General features: G+C 45.2%; 1 protein-coding gene across 11 annotated transcripts in view; it reads right to left on the reverse strand.

Annotated features, from left to right (window-relative positions):
• CHRDL1 (chordin like 1) overlaps window positions 1-18,348 on the reverse strand; it is a 121,913-nt gene that overhangs the window by 71,577 nt on the left and 31,988 nt on the right. For all 11 annotated transcript variants that reach the window (XM_045881636.3, XM_045881603.3, XM_054508968.2 and 8 more), the window contains exon 4: window positions 17,502-17,595. In XM_045881636.3, the coding sequence (XP_045737592.1) occupies window positions 17,502-17,595 (94 nt within the window). The remainder of the gene's footprint in view (window positions 1-17,501; window positions 17,596-18,348) is intronic.

The following is an 18,348-nucleotide window of genomic DNA, read 5'->3' on the forward strand; positions in this document are numbered from 1 at the left end:
AGAAACTTTACATTTTGAAGAGCCACGTCCTAAGCAATTCGATTGCTCCCGGGGCGAGGATGTGGCCTAGCTAAGGCACGGATTTGAAACTAGCCAGATAGAGCCACTAAGCCTTGGCATCAAAGCCTCATCTCCCTCCCGGCCAGCACGTTCTCACCTCCCCAGACTGCACGGTGGGGCCCTGTGCTTGAAAATAGCAAAAGGAGCTTGCATCTGTTGAGAGTGGGCTATGGGCCTGGCTCGGGTCTTAATCACGCCGGTCCTTCGAGGTGGGAACTCTGACTGTCCCCCTCACACCCGCTCACACGCACGCCTCACGTGCTCTCACACTCACCACAAAGGCCCGCTGCCCTATCTCCTCAGTGCTTCATTCTTCACAGTCTTCTTCCCGGAAGTCTGTCCCACTGCCATCTAGAATTCTATGGGTCGTGAGTTCTTTCAGTGCTGCAGGGCGAGTGCCCCTTGTTCTCCTCGGGTGTTAGTGACTGTCTGAGCTGTGTGACCGCTGAGGGGCGGGGACAGACACGAGGATATGGGGAACTGAGAGAGAGGAAAGGGGGTGCAAAAAGATGTCTAGGGGCACTAGAGAGAAACTTCATCTACCCCGGATGTTTGCAGCGGGCTGGCTCTACAAAATAATGTCAAACTGTAGGACATGCGAGGCTCTTTGAGACTGGGTCCCCACCAACCTGACCTTTTAAGCCTCCTCCCTCCCTCATGGCCCACACCCACCCCAGGCCCTGTCCCACGTGTGCCTCCGCACGTACATTCCCCTTCCTCCTCCTCCACCTGGACGAGCTCTATTCGTCTGCCAGAACTCAGCTTGAGTACTGACTTCTCTCTGAGGAGCCTGCCTCCTGGCTCTCGGAGAGTGTCTCTTCCTCCCCTCTCTGCCTGCCCAGCGCTGTCCACACCTCCACTGAAGTACTCATCACATTATGTTGTAGCGATCTCGTTAGGCCTGTCTCCCCGACTAGCCTGTGGGCTCTCGGAGGCAGGGACTGAAGCCTCAGCACCATTCATGGGACCTGGCCCAAAGCCTGTACTCAGTAAATGTTTGTGACAGGAACGAACGAATGAGTGAGTGAGTGGACACAAATCACCAGCTTCTGGTTGGGAGGAGACTCCCTTCCCTAAGCTTCTCTGAATAAGGCTGCTCGCCAGTGTCTCTCGATAGGGTCACCACTGGTATTCAGACGGGACACATCTTTGTTGCATTGTGTTCCTGCTCACTGTGGAACATTCAGCATCCCTGGTTCCTGCCTACTAAACGCCAAGGACATTCCCCAATCGCTGTCATGACCAAAATGGTTCTCCAAGATTTCCAAAGCCCTGGGAGAAGGGTGGGGAGGTGCTGATCCTCCTGGGTTGGGAAGCGACACTGTGCCAATAGCTCTCTTCCCTGATCCTGGTGGTCTGAGAGGCCCCCTGCAATAGGGTCATGCACCAATTCATAAGACAGTAGGGACTAGAGCACTCCTGGCCTGCTAACAGGAATTACGGCAGCCTAATCAGTACTCAACAGTACAGAGCGGAGAATCCTGATCGTTTTTTATGACTGGAGGCAGGGGGCAGGGGCAGGGGCACGCCTAGCCAAAAGAAAAAAAAAAAAAAGAAAGACACCTAGTCAAGCTTTCACGGCAGCCCAGAGATTGTTACCTTGTCTCCCAAGGCAGTCTGGGCATGACCTCATGTCCCTGCTAAGTACTCACTCTGCTTTGGGAACATCAGCATTACTGAGCCGCACGCTCACTCGGGGCACCTCCAAAAATCGAATCAGAAGGAAATAGAAAGGAAAGGCAGAGGGGCGCCTGGGTGGCTCAGTCTGTTAAGCGGCCAACTCTGGATTTCAGTTCCGGTTGTGACCCCGGGGTCCTGGGATCAAGCCCCGCGTTGGGGCTTGAGGATTCTCTGCCTCTCCCTCTGCCCTCCCCCCACCGCCCTGAGCTCTCTCTCAAATAAATAAAAAAATCTTAAAAAAAAAAAAAAAAGGCAGAGGTGATGCCATTTATTTTACGCCTTCTGCCTGACACTCACTAAACCTCTCACCTGTTTCCTTTAGACCCCCCCACAACTTTTCCCTAAGGCTGGAGACATATGGTCAGTGCCTGTTTATGGGGCTGCTGTCACTGGGATCTATGAGAACACATACCAAAATGCCTGGGTTTCAGGCTTTGCCCCCATTCCCTATTCATGATGCAATCTCGGGACTTGGGGTTCAAATTCCTTCTTTTCCCTGCCTGTTACCGCCTTGCTTATATATACACCTCTTTATACTTTACAAAGCAATTTCCCACATCAACTGTCAATGCGAACCTTAGTGGAAGGGAGGAATTATCACTCTTATTTTACAAGTTGAGAAAACAGGCACCAAGAGGCCAGCCAGCTCTGTGCATGTTCCACAGTGAATTGGGGGAAAAGCGGGGTAAGACCCCATCTCCTTTCTGGCCCTGTGCCTTCCACAATACAGCCTCATGGGGTGGGGGGAGGGAATGTGGATCCCCACAGAACCAAAGCTCTCCCTCCTTCCCAAATGTGGTCTTGATTCTGAAAGCCAAATGGGCCCTCTGGTCAGTGACACAGACCTGAAGCCACATGGCTTCATCTAGATGTCCTCATACCCCTGCACTATGTGGTTCAGAGGACAACATCCCAAATGCCCCCAAATGCCTTCTGATTAATTCCAAGGGCATACCCGGAGGACAGAGGACACACCCTTTGTCCAGGCTTTGGTACTGATCTGCTTTGTTGGGGTGGGGGAAGAAAAAGAAAAAGACCAGACCGGACCAAAGGAAACCAAACCAAACACCAAGGAGATCAAAATAATGTAAACAATTAAAGAAAAATCACAGGTCCCAAACAACCATATGCATAAACACAATCCTATGCTTAACTGTAACATTTAAAGGTTTTTGGGTCACCATTTGTCTCCAATCATAATCATCCCAAAACAAATGAAAATGTAGTGTTGTGTAAAAATACATTATGCTGGGGTGCCTGGGTGGCTCAGTTGGTTAGGCGTCTGCCTTTGGCTCAGGTCATGATCCTGGCGTCCTGAGATCAAGCCCAGAGTCGAGCTCCCTGCTCAGCAGGGAGTCTGCTTCTCCCTCTGACCCTCCCCCCTGCTCATGCTCTCACTCTCTGGTTCATGCTCTCTCTCAAATAAATAAAGTCTTAAAAAAAAGACTTCTGCTCCCCTTATCCATGCCTAGAAATAGAGTTGGCCTTTGAACAACACTGGTTTGAACTATGAGGTCCACTTACATGCAGATATTTCTCCAGTAAATACGGTACAGCACCATACATGTATTTTCTCTTCCTTGTGATTTTTTTAAGTAGGCTCCAGCATGGAGCCCAACGTGGGGCTTGAACTCACAACCCTGAGATCAAAGCCTGAAATGAGACCAAGAGTTGGACGCTTAACCAACTGAGCCACCCAGGCACCCCTCTTATGATTTTCTTAATACACATTTTCTTTTCTCTAGCTTCCTGTATTGCAAGAATACAGTATATAATACACGTAACACAAATACGTATCAATTGACTGTTCATGTTCTCAGTAAGGCTTCCGCTCAATAGTAGGCCCTTTGTAGTTCAGTTGCGGGGTGGGGGGAGTTGAAAGTTATACACAGATTTTCAACTGTGGGGCATCAGCCCCCCTCGCCCCTGCTCAAGTTCATTGTTCCATGGTCAACTGTGCTTCCTGGTACATAACTTTCCTATGCTAAAGCCCATTTCTGCCCACTCCCCACCTTTGGAGGTGGAAGGAGAAAGCTGATCACCATCCTCTAGGAAGACCCATTTCTGTTTCAGAAGATTGTTGAAATCCCTTCAGTCTTTCTTTCATGGGGCTCAGTAATTACCCATTTCCTCCAACACTGCCTCTCAGGTTTGATACTCTGATCCTTTAATAATCTTTCCAATAAAACCACACCAAATGGCTCCAGATGTGATTTCCCTCAGAGAGCAATCTCAGAGGAGGTGCTTTTGGAAAGGCACTTCTCCAAATAAAGAGAAACAGGGACACGGTTCTACCCCTATGGATTTCTCTAAAAGATGACCAAACCTGCCGGTCCTCAGCTGCTAACAGATAACACGGTCTGAAGTTCCCTAGGAAACGTCAATAAGGACTATGTCTGTCTTTCAAAACCCCAGGCCTTCACGCAGTCATTATCACCAGTTCCCCCTTGTCATGGCTGTCATTGCTTAAGACTCCGCGGTCTCTGGAGTCTTCCTCAGCTGAGGAAAAGTACTCTGAAAGTTGACATTTGCTAGATGCTTCTCGGTTGCCTCCCGACTTCAGCTGCTCCTCTGTACCACCAGCCCCTTCCGAAATTTCTTCTCGGCCTACTTCCCCATTTGGAAAAGGAGACACACCGCCAGCATGGATGGACCTTGAAGACACTGCCCTAAGGGAAAGGTGACAGTCCCAGGAGGAAATATACTGTGTGAGTCCACTTACAGGAGGTACCTGGTGCCGTCGAATTCACAGAGACAGAGAGGAGAATGATAGTTGCCAGGGGCTGAGGGAGGGGGGGAATGCAGATTTGTTTCATGCGGGACAGAGTTTCACTCCGGGAAGACGGAAACATCCCTGAGATGGATGGGGGTGATGGTTGCATAACAACATAAATGTACATAAGGCCACAAAACTATACACTTAAAAGTGGTTAAAATGGTAGGGTCACCTGGGTGGCTCATTCGGTTAAGCGTCCAACTCTGGATTTCAGCTCAGGTCATGATCTCAGGGTCCTGAGATCGAGCCCCATATCCGGTTCTCTGCTGGGGGGTGGTGGGGGGGAGTCTGCTTGATATTCTCCCTCTCTATCTGCCCCTGCCCCCTCCCGCCACTCATCCTCTCTCTCTCTCTCTCTCTCAAAAATAAATAAATCTTAAAGACGTGGTTAAAATGGTACATTGTCATGTATGGTTTACTACAATAAAATTTTTTTTAAGATTTATTTATTTGAGAGCGAGAGATCTGAGAGAGAGAGAGAGACCATGAGTGGGGGGAGGGGGCAGAGGCAGACCCCAACACCCCAACACAGGACTCAATCCCAGGACCCTGAGATCATGACCTCAGGGTCAACCAACCAAGACAAAATCAGGAGCTGGTCGCTTACCTGACTGAGTCACCCAGCCTACAATAAAATTTTTTTAAATAAAAAGACATTAAGAAAGAAGAAAGGAAAGAAGGGAGGGAGGGAGGGAGAGAGGCAGGGAAGAGAGAGAAAGGGAAGCAAAGAAAAAGCAAGGAAGAAAGCAAGGCAGATTTCCCTGCCCCTCCCTCTCAATCCCCATTTCTGTGCTATTAGAATCATAAAGGAATACACCATACAAAAGGTGTGATGGTGAGTGTGGACTCTGATTTGGCCTTAGATCCCTGAGGGCATGATCTTGCAATTGTGAAAAAAAAAAAATCAAAGCTGCAGGAATTTGCTAAAGGAAAGAAAAATCAAGCTTGCAGGGACACTTACCTTATCTTGATGTTTTAAAAGTAACCTCTACTCCCAAGTTTGATGTCTTACCCTTTCTCTCCAATTAAAAAAAAAAAAAATCCAACCACCCTTCTTCCTCCCTGTCCTGCCCACAACTTTATTTTATCCCTTTCTTTAAAGACACAGTACATATACTTCACAGCTTCTCTCCCATCCAGGGAGTACAACCCTAAAAAAACAAACAACGGTTTCAGCAGCCACATATCCACTGCTGAACCACCTCCCACTCTCTGGGTCTTAGCGTATGTGTGGCAAAGACAAGAGACAACACATCAAGACATTTATACAATAGCCTATTTTGATGGCCAAAAATGGAGTCCTGTGAGGAGGTGGATTTTGGAACGGATTTCAGTAACTGACACCCTAAGTCTGCCAGTTTCTAAAATCACTTTTAGGGAATAGCTGATGGTGTAAAACTCTAGATACAAAACTCAGATGAAAATCATCTTAATAAAGACTGTTATTTATCTTAGTGGCTGCAAATAATCCGGTAAAACCTTTGGGGTTATAGTTATTTTGCATCCAAAACCCTGGAGTGAAACTCTTTGGCTCTAGGCAGCAGATAGCAAGGATACTTGGTTACTTCTAGAACATACTGGTTTTAAATTAGCAACCCCAAAGTGAACAACGTGAGAGCTGGCAACTCATGCTAGCAACTACTGTGTCCTCTGCCACAAATAAAGAACTTATCCTTGATATTACTGAGAGGCTGGGCGCCCTGCAGCGCCGTGGAAAACAGAGAGCCTGACTCTCCAGCCTCCCCCTTCAACCTCCACACCCCAAAACTCCTCTGGGCACCTAGGCTAGTGGCCTTGGGATCTCCCCCCCCCCCCCCCACGCCCACTCTCTACCATCAAATTCTGCTCTCTAGATCCTCTGTGCAGATGAAATTGAAAAGGTTAGTAACAGTTAAGTCACCACTTTCAAAGACAGATAAACAGGAATCAAAGCTGAATTAAGAAGATGAAATGGGGCACCTGGGTGATTCAGCCCATTAAGCGTCTGACTCTTGATTTCAGCTCAGGTCATGATCTCGGAGTCGTGAGATCGAACCCCGCTTCCGGCTCCGCACTGGGCGTGCAGCCTGCTTAAAATTCTCTCTCTCTCTCTCTCTCTCTCTCTCTCCCTCTGCCTCTCCCCCTTCTCTCTCTCTCTCTAAAATAAATATTTTTTTAAAAAAATTAAAAAAATAAAGACGATGAAGCTGTAATAATGATAGCATTTTAGGTGTCAGGCAACTTGGCAGGGAAATGGGGAAGGAGAGGCAGAGGCTGTTGCCCTGCTGGCTGGACAGGTCTTGGAACCACAGGTGATGGGAAATCGAGATAATAATCACCTGCTCTGCTTACTCAGAAAGCAGGCCCCGGTTTATGTACGAGTCAGCCCAGCCACCAGGAAGAGCGCTCACTAAAGGGCATTTTCCTAAGCCTTTCCTTAAACTACCCTAGATGTGACTCTGATTTCAAACAAAGTTGAAAACAGACTAAGCTTGAAAACACTGATTTTATTTCAAACTATGTTGATTGCTTTTCCCTTTGAGAGTTTCATTTGTTTATCAGCAGAAATTCCTGGGCTAATTCCGAGAAATGCCATTCATTTCTTGCCAACAACAAGTCATGGACAATGGGCGGGGCAGCGGGGGAGCTCCCCACGGAGGGTCCTTCTCTCTGGACAGGACAGCCAGGGGCACTGAATGTGGAAGGTGGCAGAAGAGGAAGGCTTTAGGTGGGAGCTCTGGGAAAGCAGGGGGCCTGGCCAGACAGAACAGTATGCACAAGTAACTTTAGGGTTGGTCCTGGGAAAGTGTCACGTAGGCAAAGTACGTTTCTGGGGTACTTACACTCCCCATTATCAGAGAAACCATGTTGTTGTGTTGCCCCAGGCCCTGTGCATATGCACAGGGTCCTTTCCTATAAGATCTTGCCCGGCAGTGCTCTTGACCTCCTTTATCAAGATCTTCCCTGGGACCCAAGTGCAGTCCCCAGTCCAACTGCCTCAGAACGAACTGAGGTGCTTGTTTAAAGCGCAGAATACCCACTGCAGCTCAACTGAATCAGAATTTTTAGTGTAAGGCCTGGGAGTCTGCATTTTATCAAATCTCCCAAGGTGGTCCTTTGGCACACAAAAGTTTGAGTGACACTAGTTTGGGGTCTTGTTCTCAAGGGGCCTGATACCCTTAATGAACTTCTCCAACCTAAGATACTCCTTATACTAATAATTTATTGCTATAATATAAATACCTTCTGGAAACTGAATGGCATAATCCAAGACTTCTTTTTTTTTTTTATTAAGATTTTATTTATTTATTCATGAGAGATAGAGAGAGAGAGGCAGAGGGAGTCCGTGGGGAGCCCGATGCGGGACTCAATCCCAGGACCCTGGGATCATGACCTGAGCTGAAGGCAGACGCTTAACCAACTGAGCCACCCAGGTGTCCCAATCCAAGACTTCTTAAAACATATACTAAAAAACACTAATCCTTGGGGCGCCTGGGTGGCTCAGTTGGTTAAGCGACTGCCTTCAGCTCAGGTCATGATCCCGGAGTCCTGGGATCGAGTCCCACATCAGGCTCCCAGCTCAGCGGGGAGCCTGCTTCTCCCTCTGACCCTCTCCCCTTCATGCTGTTTCTCTCTCTCTCGCTCACTCTCTAATAAATAAATTAATTAAAAAAAAATAAAAAACACTAATCCTTCAAAGTGCCTTACAAAAAAACCAGCTGAATGAGGTTATAGACTCCTAATGTATATTAACATATTAAAGGCTCAGAGAAGTCCTGCATTAAAAGCAACCTGTTTAACGTTCTCTAATCCAGAAAGTTTATTTGCCCAGAAACTCTCATTTATCTGCCTCTATCGATGTTTTTCTTAGTAAACGCTATTATTATCCCATAAAATTGTGTTCCTTGCAACAAACTTTGGAAAACACTGCTTTAACCTGGAAGAATGACTGTAATGGTGCAGGTTTCTTTTTTAAAAATATTTTATTTATTTATCTGAGAGAGACAGAGATAGGGAGAGAGAGCATGAACAGGAAGGAGGGGGAGAAACAGATTCCCTGCTGAGCAGGGAGCCCGATGCGGGACTCAATCCCAGGACCCTGGGATCATGACCTGAGCCGAAGGCAGATGCTTCACCAACTAAGCCACCCAGGTGCCCCAATGGTGGAGGTTTCTTAAATATAGAAAACAAATGAAAGATTTATTTGGACAAATGGGGCTTCTCTGTATCCCTTGATGAAGGGCCACCTTCTTAACCTTTCTGTGGAGCCAGCTTTGCTTAATGTCCATTGAAAAAAATAGATGGGTTCTATTCTACCATGAAGCAAAGGCGAAGTTTTCCTAAAAGTCTTGTTCTTACATGACATAAGAGCTTCTAACATGCTAACAGGAAATCACATTCTTTTTCTATTTATTTATTTATTTGAGAGAGAGAGAGAGAGTGGGAATGGGGGGGGAGGAGCAGAGGGAGATGGACAAGCAGACTCTGCACTGAGCGCAGAGCCCAACGCAGGGCTCACTCTCACAACCCTCTGATCGTGACCTGAACCGTAATCAAGAGTCGGGGCCTTAACTGACTGAGCCACTCAGGTACCCCAGTGTTTCCTCTGTACAGTGTTCAAGGACCAAGTGTATGAGGAAAAGAATAGAAATGAAGTGTGGAAGACAGTGAAAGGGTCTAAGATGTAGGAGAGAGAGTGTAGACATGGAGGGGCTAGTGATCAACAGTGAGTATCTCTGTGGATGCCTCTCAACAATCGGTGTAAGAATACTAACAATAATAATAATAAAGTAAGAACTCCTGCTATCTGGAGACTAATATTCTAGAATCCTCAGGGTTTTGGATAGCTCTGGAGCCAGAAAGAGTTTTTTGAAAACACATCAGTCTTTTGCAGGCAAGGAAATGGGCCCCTACTGATCACCCTGCATACTATCATTATCATAGTCTTGGTAAAGGAAAAAGAGTATCACAGTTGGCTGTTACTTTACTGTTTAAAAGGAATTGACCTTTTTCAATAAAATCAAAGGGGGAGGTGAATAGAAAATTCAGAAAAGAACAAAAGAGAGAAGGGCGCCTGGGTGGCTCAGTTAGTTAAGCGTCTGCCTTGGGCTCAGGTCGTGATCCCAGGGTCCTGGGATCAAGCCCTGAGTGGGGCTCCCCGCACAGCAAGGAGCCTGCTTCTCCTTCTCCCTCTGCCCCTTCCCCTGCTCGTACTCTCTCTCAAATAAATAAAATCTTTAAAAAAGAGAGAGAGAAGAGAGAGCAATGGCGATCAGACACAGATGATGGCAAGAGCAGCACTCAGCAGCCATAAGGATGGCCATCAGCAGTTACTCAAAGAGATGAACCAAAAGAAGATGGGGTGGCTCTAAAATCTGGACGAGATTCCTCGGTCAGTTTCACGCATAATTTCCACACGACTCAGAAATCCCACTCCTGGGTATATACCCTAAATAACTGAAAACACGTGCCACAGAAAAACCTGTGGAGGAATGTTCACAGCAGTGTTATTCACAACAGCCAAAAGGTGGAAACAACCCAAATGTTCCTGAGCTACTGAATGAATAAACAAACTGTGGCAGATCCATACACTGGAACATTATGTAGCCCCGAAAAAGGATGAAGTACAGATAACGTGCTACACCATGAATAAATCTTGAAAACATTATGCTGAGTGAAAGAAGCCAAATGCAAAAGGCCACATACCGTGTGATTCCATTTACGTGAAACGTCCAGAAGAGGGCAGATCCAGAGAAACAGAAAGCAGATTAGTGGTAACCGGGGGCTGGTGGAGGGAGGGGGGAATACTGATGGTTTAATGGGCACAGGGTTTCCTTTTGGGGTGGTGAAAAATTTCAGGAACTACATTAGTGGTGATGGTTGCACAACATTGTGAATGTTCTTAATGCCACGGAGGCATACACTCTAAAATCAGAAATGTTAGGTTATATGTACTTTACCATAATAGAAATTAAAGAAATCCCCCCTTGAACTTTTGCTTTAAAAAAAAAAAACACCAGAGGGAGCAAAACAGGCCTGTTTACTTGGCTGTTGTAACAGTGGAAGTCACAGACATGGCCACAGAGTCATAGAACAGGAATGGGAACACAACATGCACACAGGTCAGCGATTAAAGACCAAACAACAGAATCAGAGTGATCGAGTGACCAGCAACTGTCACTGGAAATTGTCAAAGGCTAAATGCCGTAAATCTACCTCATCTTACAGAGGCTATTTCCACTGTGGTATAGATTCGTGTAATGCTAACTAGTTTGGATACAAGTGGTAGAAAAGAGAATGCTATTGGCATAAATTAGAAACTGCATTGGTTCTTGCATGAGTTTTCCTAGCACATTAATACATTGCACCATTGTGGGACAGCAGCTGAAGGCCAAGTATGTGAACACAGCTGAAATCAGCAAACCATGAAAAAATACAGTAGTCTCTCCAATTCCCATTCACCCCACATTCTCCTTCTTGGCTCGGTTTGGCCATATATGCTCTGCCTTGTAAGTGCTTATAACACGATTCTCTCTGATCTCTGGGCATTTTCCTCTTGTCTCTACAACTCAGCAGCTTCAACCCTTCCCTAGTCCCTCTTCCCTCAAGCTAGTGTCACTATTTTAAAAGGTGAAGTCTATACTTACTGTAATTTTCTTTTATTTATTAGAAATCTAAGGTGCCTTTTTAAATCAGGCTAGTCCTTTATTAGTATAGTTCTTTTTTAAAAAGATTTTATTTATTATTTATTTTAGAGAGAGAGTGCAGAGTGAGAGAGAGCACGAGTGGGGGGTTAGGGCAGAGGGAGAAGCAGGCTCCCCACTGAGCAGGGAGCCTGACTCAGGACTCCATCCCAGGACCTTGGGACCATGACCTGAGCTGAAGGCAGATGCTTAACTGACTCAGTCACCCAAATGCCCCTTTATTAGTATAGTTCTTTTGTTAGTCCTCTGGTTACAAAATTATGTTAAGTTTCCAGTTATGTTCTCCAATCTTGTTTGTTCCTTAAGCCTTGTTATTTTTCAGTGTATAATTTTGCAGAATATGAGGATTTTCAGAAATGAATATATCGCAGCCACTCTGGAAAACAGTATGAAGGTTCCTCAAAAAGCTAAAAATAGAACTACCCTATCATCCAGCAATTGCACTACTAGGTATTTACCCAAAGGATGCAAAAATACAGATCTGAAGGGATACATGCACCCTGATGTTTATAGCCGCACTATCAACAATAGCTGAACTATAGAAAGAGCCCAAATGGCCATTAACTGATGGATGGATAAAGAAGGGATGGGATATATATATATATATATATATATATATATATCATGGACTATTACTCGGCCATAAAAAAAATGAAATCTTTCCATTTGCAACAATGTGGATGGAGCTAGAGAATATTATGCTAAGCAAAATAAGTTAGTCAGAGAAAGACAAATACCATATGATTTCACTCATATGTGGAATTTAAGAAACAAAACAAACATGGCAGGGAAGGGAAGAGAGGAAGACCAAGAAACAGACTCTTAACTCTAGGGAACAAACTGGTGGTCACCAGAGGGGAGGTGGGTGGGCGGATGGGTGAAACAGGTGGTGAGGATGAAGGAGAGCACTTGTGATGACCATTGGGTGTTGTATGGAAGTGTTGAACTGCTAAATTCTACACCTGAAACTAATATTACACCGTGTGTTAACTAACTGGAATTTTAATAAAAACTTACAAAAAATTTCTTTAAAATGAAGAAATGCATATATCGTATTAGAGCAGAAATGTGTGTATATGCCAGCTAGCTCACAACCCAATTACTGTCAAGAGACAAATGGCATTGAACTTATAGCTTCTCCTTACAGGAACACACAGACTAGGGTGCCTCACTGGAGAGGTCATTTCTTTAATCTCCCTTGAATTTAAAAGACTGTGGTGAGGGGTGCCTCTTGGCAAAACCACACAATCACTATCCCTTAAGACCATTTCATAGAACTAAATTTGTTCACACCTAGCCAAAAGGAAATGCTGTAGATTGGGTTGCTGGTAAGAGATCAAATCAGATATTTTGGCAATTTTATAATAGCTCTTTAATGATCCAAGAATGCCAGAATACCCCCCAAGGGAACACAAATTTGTGAATTCTGAGTAGCAAATTCATTAAGAATGGCCATTAAAAAAATCTTAGGTAGGGGCACCTAGTTGGCTCGGTCGGCTGAGCATCCGACTCTTGATTTCAGCTCAGGTCTTGATCTCAAGGTCATGAGTTTGAGCCCCATGTTGGGTTCCATGCTGGGTGTGGAGCCTACTTAAAAAAAAATCTTAGGTAACATCATGATTTAGGCTCCTGGTCACTATGAGTCTTCTCCTCCCCTCTTTACCACTCCACTTCCCCAAAAGAGAAGATACGGAATTTCATTCCTATAAATCTCCCATTATCACAACTATAGAGAGTCCTGCTCATAGACTGGGATGGATTTAGTGACCCTTCTGACTTCTGTGCAGTCTTGACTTTGCCATTAAGAATGTTCTAACCTCCACGTAGCACCAGCCTCTTTGGGCTCTGTAGAGCACCCTGTCATATGGGACCGAGATGTGACCTCTGCCATGGGCACTTGAGGAAGTACTGATGAATAAATTTTCATTTTCTCTTAATGGGAATCAGTATGGATTTCTCTCTGGTAATTCTGGAAAAGCAGTCTGCAAATTTTGATTGCCACGGTTCAGCAGGAGTTGCAGGAGACCACCTCCAATACGAGTGGAAACTTTGGAAGTTTCCGGGGTGGGGAGTTTAGAGAGCAAGAAACAGGGGAAACACAGAAGTAAATGGGGGGTCATGGCTCCTCTGTCTCCGCCAATGGCATGTCCCACAGGATCCTCTCACTGAATCAATCTCTATCCACGTGAATGCTCCCTGAAGTCAACACTGCTATAGGAAAGTATCTAGAGCCCACACCTTGGGTATATGGCTTCCTTGTTTGTTTTTTCTTTTTGATACAGAAGCCGCTCATCGTCTTGGCTATAAATCTCCTATTTTTAAATGAGGACATTTTCATCATGGTGCCTTCCATTGGGTTAAGACAGAAAATCAGAGCCCCTTCCTTTGACCAAACATTCTGGTGGCCCTGAAGGCATGAGTTTCCTCATGCCTAATAACCACTGGGGTGGAAGGAATACAGAGGCGTCATCACAGCCATTGCCCGGTCTCAGAGCAGAACTGTGACAACTCTATCTCAGATGGGAGGGTACGTTTTTACTTACAGAAATATGCCGTACGGAGACTAAAATTCTCTTTAGTCCTTGATACTAGGACTGAACAGCCACTGTGTCCCAAAGTTCATCCTTTTACCAAACTCCATTCTTCTCTGCTACGGTTGAAGGTTTAAACCTGTTTACTCTTGTTTTCTCTTCAACAGAAAGAATAGCTAGTCTGCATTCCAGTTCAATATGGCAGGGGGAGCACATGTGAGAACTCCCTGCTCTTTTCCCACCAACGAGTGAGGGATGAAATGGAAAACTCAGTTATATAAAAAAGATATAAATAAACACATGGGTGAGTGAGTAAATAAATAAATATGACTTTAGAACTGCCAAAATCAGGCTCAGAAGCAAAAGGAGACTCCTTGGGGAATAAAACACAGAAGGAAAAGTATAGCGATAAATGGGGGCCAAAAGCCATATATGGTCCACCACTGGCGCCTGGGACTGGATGCAGACAGCCAGGCAAGAACTATGGCCTCTGAGTGGCTTCTCATGTAAAGGTGGCGACTAGGGCCACACTCCTCACACGTAAACAGGGGCTGGCATAGCTCTGCCCACCTGAGGTGGTTCCCACCCTCAAACGGACTGCTTGCCCAAGGTAGGCAGCTGCAGCTAAGGTCCCAGTCCAAGATCATTATCAGGGACTAGCACCGTACAAGAAAACAGAGGTAGAAATCGACCATCCAGACATGAGGGAGCCCAAGCTGAGACACTAGTATATGACCCAGTTAAGAGTGAAGTGACCTACATGGCCTGGAACAACATTTTCCCCAGGAAGGAAGGGCATATGCAAGAGAAACCCCCCTACACACAGACAATGAGCTTTTAAACAAAGATTTTAGAAAACAAGGGAAAACTCAGAACCAAGAAAAGCTGTCAAGAAACCAGTAAAAGTGAGAATTCACACCTGAAAAATATATAGACATTGAAACAGTCTAAAATGGACTCTAAATAAATACTTCAATACCTTAAAGAAATAAAGAAAATAATAAGATCCCAAGAAACACAAGCGTATAAAACAGCGATATGTAGATACTTTAAAATGTAATCCAAAAACTTGGGAGGAAATACAGTTATTGAAAATGAAAGAATAAACAGAACCAAACAGATGACCTAAATAGGAGGCATGAGAAAGAATTCATGAATTGGAGGACAGAACTGAAGTAATATATCATTACAGGGAGTGTACCAAGATGGAAAAAATAAAGGAGGCATTAAGAGACACGGAGGATAGGGGCACCTGCGTGGTGCAGCCACTTAAGCATCTGATGCTTGGTTTCAGCTCAGGTCATGATCTCAGGGTCATGAGATCAAGCCCCGTATCAAGCTCCACGCTCAGCACGGAGTCTGCTTAAGTTTCTCTTCTCCCTCTGCCCCTCCCTGCCATGCTCCCCCCCCCCTTTCTAAAATAAACCGATCTTTAAAAAAAAACAGGGAGACAGAAGATAAATTAAGTGATCTGCAAAAACATATGCCAAAGGCAACTTTGAGAATGAAGAAAAAAGAAGGGTAAGATGTAATTTTCAGAAAAACAATGAGTAAAACTGAAGAAAAATTTGAGTCCTTTGGCTGAAAAAAATCATGTACTGGGCAGGCTAAATGAAAATAAATCACACATCGATACACTTTATCGTGTGCACCAAAGAAAAAGAGGAAATCTTAAAAGCTAGAAGAAGGAGAAAACAAGTTACCTACAAAAGAACTATAATCAAACAGTAGATTTCTTATCCACAAACGGAGGAAGTCCACAGACTATTTGTTAGTTTCTTCTAAGTGTTAAGGGAAAACAAGCATGCACCTATAATTTTATGCCCAGCCAAATTATCACTCAAGGATGAGGACAGAATAAAGACATTTTTGCATATAAGGATTAGGGAACTTTGGTACCACTGCTCACAGAAAGAACTGGTAAAGGTCATAGTTAACAAGAAGGAAAATGAACTCACAAGGAAGTGACCTGCAAGGACAAGAAGGAAAAGAAAATTAACAGCTTATTTCTATACTCCATAAAATGGGCTTTTTAAGTCTTAAAGACAATTTTCTCTTTTCTGCTATTTATGATCTCAATTCCTTTATCACTTTCTTTTTCACTCAAAGGAACTGCTGGCTTATACTTTCCCTTTTTCTCAGTACTTGTTTCCTATTCTGTAGCTGGGGTAGGTGATAGCCATATTGCACTCTACGCTTTTCTACGCTGTGCTTCATGTCTGGGTCATGCCTCAACTTCCTTCCCAGGGACGAACGATGTCTACATAGTTTAGATAAATTCCTATGGCATTAAACCACTTTTGGAGACTTCCGGGGGAAAAGATGTGGAAAAAAATCTCCAGATTGGCCTTTTTAACCAGAAATTTTTCTCCCATCTACCAAATCCTTCCTTCGTAATCCAATTTAAGTAGAAGAAGCAAAGAAATGCATATAAAAATAGTAAGCCTCATTTGGGGATTTATTCCAAAAGCCAACTTTGAGGTCGATCTTACGCCAAGTCAGTCTCTCACACCTTGAAGCATATATTATCATCACCAATATTCAAAATGATAAACGTGTGACATGACATGATCTTCTGCCATCTGGGAAAGACTCCCCGGTGTTCACCAGAGTGTCTTTACTGATGCAAGAAAGTATAGTTCACAAAGGTAGTGATCAAAATGGTTTGGGGGCTTCTTCTCCATTAAACACCTCCATTCCTATAACTGAAATGTTAACTGAATTTTCACTGAACCGTATTCTTAGCCCCATTCCTACCATTGCTGCCTGGACACTTTTGGTTTCTCTCTTCTAAGTTCTGAAGTTTCCTTACTACTTAAAAGAAGCACCACCTATGCCCTAGAATAGTGGTTCTTCATGTTTTTAGGGTCATGTACACCCCTTTACAAATACCAATAAAGCTATGGATCCTCTCTAAAGGCATTTACATGTATACATAGTTACACCAAAAACAAAACAATTTTAAAGAGTTCACTGACCCCATAAAGCCCACCCATGGACTCCGACTCCAGAACCTCCATTCTAGAGGGAAACAGGATCAGCTTACAAGACTACGAGGCTTCTACTGCCTAGATCCTGAGGCAGTCACTTAGCTTTTCCTAGGACTGCTGTCCAGCCCACAGGCATTCTCTTCATCATTCCACGCTTGTATGCCCCTGGTGTGGGAGCCAGGCCCCAGCCAGACGTGAACAAAATGTCACTGAGTGAGCCCCTGCCTCAGACAAACACCCTAGCCACAAACCCTCAAAGTAGACGTCCTAACAGCCTTGTGAAAAAGTCTCTGCCCGCCTTCCCCTTAGATTTGCTCTTAACAATGTGTACATAATAACTGTGCAGTCTGGAGGAGGTGACAATTCAGTGGGCAGGCAGCTTTATACTGTCATAAACCTCGCTGGTTCAGCTCCTTTGATTTATGCAATCCCAGCACTAATTGCTTAAGACACGTGCCTGGTGCCCATGGCAGGAAGAGGCTGTTTATGGCACAAACTCTCTGGGCCACAATTCCCTTCCCCCAACTGACATCCACCTTCACATGATTAAAAGCCCAATGAAAATCTGTTACTGGGTACCCAATAACTTATTAGAGCCTAGAATGTGCCCCGCTTGGGCTATAAACAGTATTTAGGGGCCAGCGTGGGCTGCCTAAAAGTGTCCTATTGTTATTTCTGTCTGGAAGTTTCCCTTCTGGGGAATTAGGCAGATGGAGTAGGTTGGGGGGAAGTGGGAGGAAGGAGAGCCGCAGCTGGGAAAGAAAGAGGCGATCTGGTTTACCTGGGCAGCGCGGGCAGCACAGATGAGGGATATGCACAGGGGACAGGCAATGGAGGCTTGGACATCTGACTCGGCTGCAAAGCACATTCCCATTCTGGAAGAGAAGAGGCGACCATGAAAAAAAAAATTAAGGTCTCTCAAAGGTCACCTGCGCTCATGCCCCTTTGGCAAACAGTCATGCAGGGATTCACCCAGACAGTGAACAACGCATTCCCAAGTAGCTGAATGGAATCAGCATTTTCTTCCCTTTTCTCATCACTAGCACCTCTGCTGGGTTGGTTGATTGCTTACTGGCATATTTTTCTAAAGCTCGGGTCACTCTTGCTCTGGTTTTCAAAGCCTCCCGCCAACTGTGGAAGGCTCCTCCTGGCCTGCCTTTGTGGTGTTTCCACCATTTCCGGCTCCAGCTCACATCGACAGGAGCCTGGTCTAATTACAGGATCACCTGCCCAATGCCACGGGAGGGAAGGGATAATGAGCGATGGGTCCCCTGAGCAGCTAGCCACCCCTGGGCAAGGAGACATCGCTGGCACATGGGTCCTGGATTCCATGTAACTCTGCCTTGGACCAGCAGGCTGGGGGACCTTCTCTCCTCACTTCCTGTTTCAGTCATAAGCTTTCTGAAAACCAGCTAAGCTTTGGAATTGAGCTGATTACCTAGCATGCCTGGGCGGGGGTGACTGGGTCCCTGCCCGACTTACAGTTACAGGACCCCTAGCTCCAATAGCTCTCAACCATTGTTAGATCAAAGGAAGCCTTTGGAAATCAATTTTGCATTAGCATTTCCATCCATAATTCATTCCAAGCAAGGGTGACTTGTATCTATCACGCTCCTGTGGGGAAAAGG

The sequence above is a fragment of the Mirounga angustirostris genome, unplaced genomic scaffold, assembly GCF_029215605.1.
Source record: "Mirounga angustirostris isolate CCGP_5_RB_7025 unplaced genomic scaffold, mMirAng1.0.hap1 SCAF_11, whole genome shotgun sequence".
Classification (NCBI taxonomy): Eukaryota; Metazoa; Chordata; class Mammalia; order Carnivora; family Phocidae; genus Mirounga; species Mirounga angustirostris.